The sequence below is a fragment of the Ruditapes philippinarum genome, unplaced genomic scaffold (genome assembly GCF_026571515.1).
Source record: "Ruditapes philippinarum isolate M1 unplaced genomic scaffold, ASM2657151v2 ctg3872_1_1_1_1, whole genome shotgun sequence".
In the NCBI taxonomy this organism is placed as follows: domain Eukaryota; kingdom Metazoa; phylum Mollusca; class Bivalvia; order Venerida; family Veneridae; genus Ruditapes; species Ruditapes philippinarum.
In genome coordinates, this window is record NW_026862018.1 from 72,267 (window position 1) to 84,341 (window position 12,075).

The following is a 12,075-nucleotide window of genomic DNA, read 5'->3' on the forward strand; positions in this document are numbered from 1 at the left end:
TGTTTATAATATACTGAAATTCCGCCACTATATCGTCCTTTTCTAACATTATGTGACTTATTTCCATATAAATGATCGCATTTAAAGCCCTTAATTTCTAAATTTAAACGTGTTTTTTGTGATAACCATGTTTCTGTTGCTATAAATATGTCATAATTATACAAAATGTCCAAAAAGTCCAGCAGTACAGTATCAGCTTTTAGCGCATTTCAAGTACGTATTTCGCCAGAAAACACTGTATGAAGATACGACTATAAGTTCGAACGACACTTTTTTTTGTGTGATAGTAGTGGGGAAAGGGAAGGGGGACTTAATCTTAATTTGGATTTGCCTTCTGTATGATTTGTATGTTCATGATATAGTCTAAATAAACATAAAGTAATTTTTCAACATGTGCGCAAGCAAATAATGAATTATTTGAATGAAAAAAGAGAGAGAGAGAGAAAAAAAAACAGAAACTGAAAACTAAGTAAATAGAAAATGATTAATGACCGTGTTTACGTGGGCAAGAATGAATGGTTTACATAAATCAGTGTTAAATATAAATGACATAATTATGTTTAGTTCAAGTGAAAATAATCATTCCGTTAATTAATATGCTTTTATATCATGTATGCATATTTTATATATATACGTGCACGCTCAGAAATGAACACTTTTGAATTTTCTTTTGAATGGGTTTTATGTTGCAGCGACACAGTATAGGTCATATGGCAACATTCCAACTTTACTGGTGGAGAAAGACCTCAGGTGCCCTTTCACCTCAAGTTTGTACGCCAGCTGGTTTCTCACATGAAATAATCCAAAGTCCCTGTCGTGATTCGAACCCCACACAAGTGAGGGCAAGTGGTTTGAAATCAACGACCCTAACCACTCGGCCACGAACGCTCAATAGAAACGAAAACCAGCGCAGCTTATCTTGAATGGTGACTCCGGTAAAATCGTATAAAGTCAGTTTTATTCTACGCAAACTCAACATGTCATTTGACGCTGAAGTCGCTATATTCCGTAAATGTTACGATCTACTTGTAAATCGATATGAATATAAACACACAATTTTTAAATTGTCAAAAACAAAAAATCCCTCTTAGCGCATTCGGTTTATGGGTTTCACTTCAAGACTGGTAGGTTCGAATACTTATTCAGCAATTTATTATTTCTTTTTTATTTCATTTTAAAATTGCCATTTATTCTTTTAAATCTCTTGCAAACCTTTTTGTTGTGTCTACTATCTGTGTAGTATTTTGAATAACTGCCTTTATAGCATGATGCGCTAAAACATTTACGATTGCATAAGTTCACAAAGAGAACCGTTGAAAGATACTGTAATAAAATAAAATATATATATAATTATCTATAATCAAAGCACAGAAGGCGCTGAATTTGTTTGGGTCTCAGAATGTCAGAAAGGTGAAGGTTGTGAGATTATAAACCAATTTGTTTTTGTATAGTGCCACCAATGCTGTTTCCAGTGTTATAACTGTAGTAAATTGGCTATAAGACTAATTGCAACACTGATATTCAATTCAATGTTTATTTGGCTTAAACAATTTAAAAAAAAAAAAAAGTTGCCTTAACTGGGATTTGAACTCCAGACCTCTCGCTTCCTAAGCGAGCGTGTAAACCCCTCGACCACGGGGAAGTTATAAGATAACAGCCTGAAGAAAACCACATTATTCTAAATTAGGGTTTGTAACCCTTATTGATTTCGATATATTTTGTTCACGGTAAACCTGTCGTTTAACACTGATGTAAATTATCATGGAGCATGTATATCAATAAAGAATAACACAATATTAAAAATCTTCGACCAATCTGAAACGTTTTTTTCTTCCCCGAGAAAACTTGAAAATTAATGCGCCTCTCATTTGACAATCTTTACGCAGTGATCTCCCTTTAAATTTTTCGGCGTTAGTGTACATATAAAGGGAAGTAACCGCTTCGAGGAGTTTGGAATACTTTCGGTTTTTGCAAATAAGCACATCAGGGTCTGAAATTTCGCTACCATTATTTGTTTGGTCTGACGACCCAAACAAATAAAAAACCACTCCTTAAAAGGTATCCTAAACAAGGCATAGTTAAACGATATCAAAATAATTCTGACAAGAAAATTGAAAATTAAATTCATAACATGGTGTTGGTATGGAATCGAACCAGATTTATACAGATCGATAGCCCGACATCTATACCAAAATACCACACCTCACTGACGAGTGGTCAGCAAATATATCGATATAGTCGATAGATACCGTTCAGTGTTTATCAAATGAACTTTACGAAAGTTAATGAAGGGCCAGGTCAATATTGTTGGACAATAATTCAAATGATATACATTGTTCTTTTTTTATTTATATCCTTCTTTCTTTTTTTTCTGACGTGAGCAGTTTTTGTCTTCACTGTCAAATTCAATGTGGCAAATTAAAGCCGAGGAATTCAAATACCGATCGAATGAAGGAAAAAAGTCTTTTTAAATTGTTTGTGCCCTCATAAAATTTTCAAGACTGTTTTCACAAAAAATAATATACAAATGTAAAATTGCCACATAAAAGTTATATATCATAGAACCTATACTTCATTTGTGCAATTAGTGTTTTGTAATTTCATAACATTTATAATTGATAAGCTGAAAAGTAATATTTCAGTGATCATGTCATTTCGCAACTCATATACTTGTTATTTACTTGTGTTTAGAATGGCATAGAGTAATTGGGAAAAAAACAAATCGTTTTGAAATATGCATGTGTTTTTAATTGCATTTATTCAAATCAACCTCGCCCGGGCTGTACTTACTTACTGGCGTTCGCAATTACACGACTACGCCAGTATCTACGCTGAAGGATGTGGTCCGTCTCAGGTCCTCAACATCACCATAAAGCCTCTGTTGGAGGGATGTTTTCCGAGGCCACGTCGCAGCTCTCTCCTAGTCGTGTCGCTTACATCTTTGGAGGACATGAACATAATTTATCTAGCTGTTCAAAAATTTAGATATCATCATTATTTGGTCCATAGATATTTATTATTATATATGTGTTCATTGTCTGTTCAAACTCAATTGCTATTAATCAACCACAAACTATTTCTGTATATGTTATGTTTTTGCAATCAAATTTGCTGTTAATTAAGATGCATACGCCGGCACTATTATAAGTATTTCCACTGAAAAAAGCCCGTCAATCCCAATCTGCTGTCAATTTAAAATATTGTTTTGTGTTTAAATGCGTTTCTTGTAAAAGACATATATCACACTTTTGTAAATTTAGCCAATTAAAAACTTGCTTTCTTTTCATATAATTTCCCAAACCTTTTACATTAAAAGTACACAGTTTCATACACATTTCAATTCAGTGTGAAGCTTACGCTCAAAACAGTAGATGATCTTATATAAAAAAGCTGAAGAGACAAAAACATATTGTCAAATTTACAAATAAAGATAATCAAACAAAACATCAAAAGCATATATTTACGCACGCACGCACGCACGCACGCACGCACACACGCACACACGCACACACACACACACACACACACACTGTGTATTTATTTCGGTTACGTGTTTGGACAAATAACTTAATTTTGTATTACATAGAAGGTGTATATTCGAACACTGTATTGCAAAAAGAAATGTACAAGGTTGTGTAGTATATATGTAAATTGTTGGTTATATTTCAGTTGTGAAATAAATATAACTATTATTTAATTACATCGCGTGCTTGAGGACCTAGTGTTTTATTTTCTTTGGATATTTAGGTTTACTGGTGAGGAAAATGATCATTTTTCGTAATTAATATGGCGGTAGAGAGGGGTTTTTGGTTAATATTTAACAAATTATTGGATGTTATTTTACCGTTTCAAATGATGATAGAATAAAACACTATTAGTATCTATAATACTGCCTTGTTATTGCATACCAATAGTAGTAATTATTGTTTATCTATACATTTGTTTTGTTAATCAGGTTTCAGATATTTTGACCATGTCAGATTGTTTTACTAATCAAAATACTATATTAATATTGACAAGTTAAAGAAAACTTGTGAGATGAGACAGGGTGTCAGTTGGTAAAGAAATGGTTCAGTACAATAGAAAATTCACCTAAATGTTTAGTGTATCATATTTACAAAAGTTATCTGGATGTATTGTTAGTTCTTTAATTTTGCATTTCAATTTATAAGATTAAATTGGAAGCCGCGCAGTGCAAATGTAAAGACTGGTTTGTGTACTGTTGCAATGTTATTTGTATTTGTCAATTTCATTTTTGACATTGGTGATTTGATTTATTTGTATCAAATTTAAGCTATATGGTATAGGTTAAAGTTTATTAGTACGTATTTGGTTAGGCGCGGCCCAGTTTTATAAATATATACTAATAAATTTTAACCAGCTTAGTGTTTTAAATTATTTTTTATTTACCAAACTGATTAACTGTTTGTCGATTTACCACGATACATTTGATATACTGCAATCATATTGGACAAAAATAATTACAAACACCAAATCTTGATGAATGAATAGGTTAAAAGTTTTATGAAAAGGTCCTAAATTTTCTCTTTGAAATAAAATGTAACAGATTTAAATTCAGAACAATGTTTGAGTAAGTTATATAGTTTAGATTATACCTTTGTATACATGTATATTATAATACGTTATGCGAAAGAACGAAACACGACCGTATGATATTACGGCAACGCGACAGTACGATTATAAATCAACACGACAGTACATTAGCAAAAACGCGACAGTACGATGCCAATAATGTAATAATATTATAAAGACCATGCAACAGTACGATAACAACACGACATAACAATAGCAATAATGCTACTTTGAGATAAAGATAAAGCGACAGTACAATTACGAATACACATTACTTACACTTAAGCATCTACACATGTATACCTTTTTTTAATCAAATTATTGTTATCGAACTGGCGTATTATCATTATCGTACTTTCGTGATTTCATGTTTGAGTATCGCGTTTAAGGGCAGTGCATTTTAAGTCCTGTACTTTATGTCCTGTAAGATATTTCGTTATATTTAAGCTTAAGTGTAATTCAGTTTACATATACATTGTATAAATAACTTCATTGTTATTATGTCGCACGAGATACTAATTTATTGTTAATATTTGATATAAAATAGGCTAACAGGAGTAAGTACTTCCTTTGTATGAAAATTTAAGCATTTATTTCCTGTACTGTGTTTGTAAAAAGAGATATATACTATTTGTTTCGAGCGGTTTTAAGATTAAAGAGTTTTTGTAAGTATTTTCGTATACTCGTCTTACAGTTTCATGGAATAAATTATTGGTTTATTGATATTTACAAAATATATTGATATTCTTTACATTTTACCAGAATTTTGGTTTGGTGTTAAAAAAAAGAAGAAAAAACAACAATTTTCATAACTTCGTTCATTTCTTACTTTTCTAATGATCAAGTAATTGTGTTTTTTAATATATTGTACATGTATATTAAACATCTTTAGATTTTAAACTTTTAATAAACATTTTTTTACAGAACTTCCAGGAAATGTTTTCGTTCCTGGCATTGTCTGCTCTTGTTGCCGTTGACGTGTGTTACGGCCAAAGTACTTGGACATGCACTGCAAATACAGACGCTGTCCCTTCAAGTTCTTGCTCGAAGAAAATGGAAGAGAAAATCAATTCTTTAGAACTTCAAATACAGCAACTGCAGAAGCTTGTCCAACAACAAAACGTATCGCCTTATACGACAATCGAAGGCTTTCCAAGAGGTAAAGGCGATTATGTTATCTTTAAAACCACGATGTATCTCATTCACACTGGCCATAGCTATCGCAGAAGCGGTGGGTCCATCGCAATGGTGGTGGAGTATTCGTCGCAGAAGGTTGAACGTGAATTATTCTATGATAATTATGACTGAAGAAATTTTCAATGGAAGGAAAATGAAAGCGGACCTCGGACATATTTTTGTACGAGCGTATATATAATAATTAATATCGTTTTAAACATCAAATAAACACGTTTCTCAGATGTCAAAGTAAGAAAAGGACCGTACTCAATTGAAAAGTGCGTTACGTCCAGTTAAACTTTTTAAATATACAAAAATGGTATCATTCATTCGATGTGATGCCGATCTATTATGGGGTCGTTTTGTACACATTTGTATGTGTTTTAACCAAAATTAGACAAAAGTGGCGTCCCCTCATCAAACTGTACAGAAGTGTTTGCATAAACGGCAATGAATTGCACCGTGTGTGTGTAATAGGTTGAAAGAGTACATATGTGGGCTCCAGTCTCACTGAGTATTTCCAGTTAAACATTAAAACATAAAACAAAACTCAGTCATATACTTACCGAAAACAGCAAACGGCCATATTTTATCCACCGCTTCTGCGACGAATACTCCACCGCCGTTGCGATGGACCCACCGCTTTTGCGAAAGCTAAGGCCAGTGTGTTATTATTTTACATGGATTTCCACTCATGATTAAGTTGAATTTCGAAAAATATGTGACTTTTGTTGTTATGATAACAATTTACATTCTGTAGTGTGATCAAAATTAATTTAGATTACTGAAAGGGTCTGTCAAAAAAGATGTATTTACTTGTATCATATATGTTAGAGATTGAATATCGAACATACATTTAATGATTATAACTAGGTGAACTAACCAGAGAGTATTGTAGGTGTTAAACTACAAGTATTTACGTATTGAAATGAAAGGATACTCATAATAATGTGACAAGGGTCAATATTTCTAGAATAATCCCCCCTTAAACTTAAATCATTCTCTTTTTTCTGTTTCTTTCCCCTCCGAAAGTTACTAAAACTTAAAATATATGTCCGCTATCAACACCTCTATCATAATGTGATTAGAATATAAGTATAGAATCTGTATAATTTTCTTTATTTGGAAATTGAAATTTATTTTAAAATGTGCTATATTTTTTAACTTTTCTTCTTTGGTACTACAAATGGTATCTTATTTAGACTTAAGATAATTAATTATTCATTGTTATCCTTCACATTATGTATGACGATGTTGATAGTTTAAGTACCTCATATCAAGGGTTATCTCCTCTTCGAACGTAGAATGTTGCTTTAAAGATGTGACCTTTTCCTCTTATCATCTGTGTTACAAACGGGATTGACTTTTATCTTTTCCATTACAGTATAGAATCATCTGTTTTACTTTTATTGACATCGTCACTTGGATGGTATGTTTTGAATAATTAGGATGTGCTGAACATTTGAGTGCTTGCTTGAAACTGATACAGAAATATGTTTATAACATAACTGATTTAATTTCATACTTCCTTTATTACTGCGTCTAATATTTTGTTGGTCAAGCATGATGTCTGTTCTTACAGCAACTGTTCTGTACAATATGATATACAATGTTTTGTTAGAGCCATCGTGCCTTCGCATCGGCGACCTCTGATAAACTTAAAACGCCTAAGCCACGGAACAAGACAATGCGCAGGAACGACGGGACAATGTGAAAACGCGAAATAAATATCTTGTCCGCGCATCTTGTTGTTGCTTTTTATGCAACGTGTGATGATCTTTTCGTTTTGCCATATCTCATTTTGTGTCATTGCTTTATCATCTCGTCGCTTCAGTACATTGTCTCTTTGCATTATTTGTAACATTACTGCTAACAATAATGGAATACACAACGAGGTGATACGCCGAAGTGACGAGACGATACACACACTGAAGCAACAAGATGTTGCACCGAATCGACAATTCGTGAACACGGTAAGACAATGCACTGAAACGACAAGATGATATGCAGAAGCAACAAGAAGTTGTATCGAAGCGCCGATACGAGGACAATATAAGACAATACCTGAAGCGACGAGACAATTAGCGAAAGCGATGACTCTTTAATGCGAGGATAAGAAATAATAATACAGTGAAGCGAATAGACGAGATGATACACCAAAGCATCAAGAAGATGACGTGTCGATGAGCCAGAGTCTGAGGATAGCTGAAGATACGAGGCGATAAGATGACACGAAAAAGGATAAGGCAATGGGGTGACATGATGATTTTATATGCTTTTTCATATTGGTTATTTATTTCGGCAAATCGTGTCGTTGCTTTGGCGTATTAATTTGTCTCTTTGTCTGAGGATTCTTGTTTGTCGCCTCGGCGTACATTTCATAGCTTCAGTTTTCAAGATTTATTTCAGGTAGCCGAAGTAAAGAAACAATGACCCAAATGAACCAGCACAATACCACCACCAGTGTTGTTTGATTATTCAGCAGCACTCAAAAATCCAGTTGGAACTTTTGTTTCGTATATATTCTACGCAATATTAGTTCTTTATGCGTGATTCTTTAAAAATTCTATGAAACATTCTTATTGTTTACATTTAGTATTTAGCATGAATTTTCGCAGATTGCTCGGAGATATATAAAAACGGTACCAGACAAGACGGTGTTTATTCCATCTCGCCAGACGGGAGATGCCCATTCTTTGTGTTTTGTGACATGGCAAATGGTGGCTGGACATTAATTCAAGTACAGTGTATTTCCATGATATCTTACATTCAATGTTTTATATTAATAAATGATGAAACCGGTGGTTGTCGGTTTGACCACTGTATTTCCGTACATGACACAAGTACTGGTTATTCACATGGAGCGGCACCGAGCTTACGCTACAATTCAACTAATGTAGTATGAATATATTTATTTATTTCGCCTTTATAATGTAAAAAACAGCATTTACAGTCCATTTTATCCGATTTATTTCTAGCTAGAAGCTTTAAACGGTTGAATTTGTATTCAGTATCTATATTCAGTTTTGGATGATTTCTCGGATGGTGTTTAACAATCCATTCAAATGATTTATAAAAATATGAAAATATATTTTTTTAGAAACGTGCGGATGATAAGATAAATTTCTACCGGTCATGGGATGATTACGTAAATGGCTTTGGAGATATCGATGGGTCACATTGGCTTGGTTTAGAGAAAATTCATCGTCTTACTATTGGTGGCAGTCAAATTTATTTTGACATGGAGAATTATGAGGGGGAAAAAGAGTATGCACATTATAAGGTTTTCACCGTTCACGACGCAACAACTGCCTACACCATGAACGTAAATGCATTTAATTATGAGGGGAATATTGGCGAATTGTTCAGTTACCATAACAATATGAAATTTTCAACATATGACAGGGACAACGACGCTTCTTCTGGTAATTGTTGTCAGAAGTATCTGGACGGTGGCGGATGGTGGTATAAAGAATGTTATAGATTGGGAAACTTAAATGGAGTTTATGGGAAACGAGAGCAGGGAGGTATTGGCTTATGGACGACAAAAAACGTTCCCGTGAAAAATGTCCTTATCAAGGTGAAAAACATGCACGGACAATGTTGAAAAGAGCAATGTTATTTTTTTTTTTGCTTCTCAGACTTTACTTTAAACTTTTGAGGAATGCTGTCTTAAGTTTTCATATTTAGTGGGGTTTTTGTGATCCCTGAAGTAGCTTTCCGTACAAATCGTCAGTAGAAAAATAAAGGAAACTGATGTTTTGGGTGTTGATGAATTACACTTGATATGTCCCACAATCACATTCTCAGCATTCAACGTGCATACAAATTATTTGATCAACAACTCTTTTGTTGAATGTATTTAAGTGCATTTTTGTCTTTTAATAAAGATAAGGTAGAAATAAAAGAGGTTATAGACATAACATATGACAAAAAATCGACACCAAGTCCTAACCCAACGAAATATTTAGTCAAAATAGTTCTTTATCGTGACAGTATTGAGCTCATAAATATAAAGTATTTTTCGTAAATCTTGACCTTCAAAGCAAACAAATAAACAAAGTCTCGATATATATGTTGCTCCTAGTGTTGCAATTCTGCACGTACTGCATGGATATTTGATGAATGATATCTCAGACAGAGAACACAGGCAAACTCGACAATGCAACATTTGTTCATAAAATTCAAGGGAGCTTAATGATTTTTCGTTAACTAGATAATTTCATAACTTGTTTCAACTAATGTTAGTAAAAGTAATTTAACGATTTTTTCAATACACAATTCATTTCCCGTTACAGTTGAATCTTTCACTTGTTCTAGTTGCAATATAAACCGGAATTTTGCAAGGAAAGAACTGTTACAATTGTGAATAATTCCCACCCGGTGAACTTCTTTCACTTGGTCCAGTAAATAAGCTTTCTTTAGAATACATTTTGACACACTCAAACAGACGATGGCCAAATGAAGAACATTTTCTGGAATATAAAATTAAAAATCCTGGCAATCATCCAGCTTGAGCCGCATATTAAATTTTACAAATTTCAAAGAAGCCAGCGATAATCTTTCTCGCTTTCGCATCTTTAGATAAAGTTTGATTTTAAGTAATCTATATAGAAAAATGTTACCCTAATATGAACATTTACCAATAGAGGAACAATAAAAGATCAGAAAGATATTTTCTTTACACTAACTAACTCTAAATAGATGGAAATTTGTGTTATTTTGAACAACGAGTTGAAATTTCCACATATTATGGGTGATTTTCACTAAAATTGATGAAAACAAACTACAAGTGGGATGGTCTTCTCATTTTCTTCCTTAGACCATTTAGGTGTTTCTGTGACCGAGTGATTTCAAAAGACCAATTGCCCCTAACTGCTGTAGGTTCGACACTCATTCGAGGCGTCGAACTATTCATGCGAGGAAGCTCGCCAGGGTCCAAATGCGGAATACCCATCCGCGTGCGCACGTAATAGTTATCGTGTGCGCACGCAATAACTATCCCTTGAGAACGTAAGAGCTATCGCGTGCGCACATAATAGTATGGCCTGGCCAAGTATTACCTATCGCGTACGCACGTAATAAATGAGAAATCCTATATCCCTTTTATTTCACCGTACACACTATACCACATTGTTGCTAAGAATATTTCTTAAATTATTTATAAAACTTTAAGAAACGTATCACAATTAATAACGATAAAAACGGACTCGCTGCATATGTGTATGGGTTCTGGATACTGCGATGGAAGAAATTTTCATTGTGACATGCAGAACAAGGATATTCTTTAAGTTGATATATGACTGGAAATTTTTGATTGTCCGGAAATGACCTAAAACGGTAATATAAATACAGAAATCACAGAACAATGGCTGGTAGCCGGTATACGTACGGGCATAATTAATACCGGTTTTTAGAATTTTATGGAAAGACAAATTTGATTCGAGTGTCCTTTCTATTGTATGTCGAACACATCTGTCTCATTTCCAATTTGTTGCGATGTCACATTGTCGCTCGGCTCAAATCAAAGGATTGGCTTATAACCTAAGCGCCAGGGCGACATCGCGACAACATGCTGCACAACAACACGCCCTTTAGCGTGTATCGTTAGCGACAGGACGACAGTGCTGTGGTGCGTTTCGCTAGCGGCAAGACGAAAAGACGATAACGATATAGGTTGTGTTCTCGCTATCGTCAATGAAACGCGCAAAGTGTACCAAATCAGCCACCATAGATATTTAGTAATTTTTAAACTTAATAGTGAACAGTGCATTGTAGCAGGACTTCAACAGTGCCACGAAACATCTGTAGAACGGCGATTTGTTCAGCATGTATTTGAGATCAAATACAACAAGCACAATCTCTAAACATTTAAATGTATATCTATCACTTTAACAAAATTGTCTCTCTGCAGAGATGGCACATTGTTTTACTTATGTGCTTTAATTACACATTTTCTGTATTTGACATTTTAATTATCTTTTTATAGAAAACGTACTATATGACATTTTACTGAAGTATGTTTTTATACACGTTACTATATTTATGTTTATTTATGAGCATCGTGTATTATTTTTATGTTTTACTGAGATAAAAAGTAAATAGATACGTGGTCTTTTAATTAGCTGACAACAACAACTTAAAATTAGAACAATGTATATGACAGAATATATAAAGAAAAAACAAGCTGCACATACAGAAAAATAGAATTCATAAAAAATGTTATGATGTTATAATTAAAATGGTAGGGGAAAACTTGTTTTCAGACGCATTTTACAAAAGTGTAAAATGTTAAACAATTAGGAG

At 33.6% G+C, this 12,075-nt stretch overlaps 1 protein-coding gene across 1 annotated transcript; it reads left to right on the forward strand.

Moving 5' to 3' along the window:
- Window positions 1-165: 165 nt before the first annotated feature.
- On the forward strand, window positions 166-9,530 carry LOC132717679 (microfibril-associated glycoprotein 4-like). The gene is made up of 4 exons (XM_060701212.1): window positions 166-213; window positions 5,518-5,752; window positions 8,388-8,509; window positions 8,870-9,530. The coding sequence occupies exons 1-4, from the start codon at window positions 166-168 to the stop codon at window positions 9,374-9,376; spliced, it is 912 nt and encodes a 303-aa protein (XP_060557195.1). The 3' UTR covers window positions 9,377-9,530.
- The last annotated feature ends 2,545 nt before the right edge of the window (window positions 9,531-12,075 follow it).

What these genes read in the sequence shown, in the direction of transcription:
- LOC132717679 (XM_060701212.1), top strand. Translation starts at nt 166, where the DNA reads ATGTCCAAAAAGTCCAGCAGTACAGTATCAGCTTTTAGCGCATTTCAA. An exon ending in AATCGAAGGCTTTCCAAGAG is followed by an intron (nt 5,753 to 8,387) that starts GTAAAGGCGATT and finishes GAATTTTCGCAG; the next exon opens with ATTGCTCGGAGATATATAAA. An exon ending in GTGGCTGGACATTAATTCAA is followed by an intron (nt 8,510 to 8,869) that starts GTACAGTGTATT and finishes ATATTTTTTTAG; the next exon opens with AAACGTGCGGATGATAAGAT.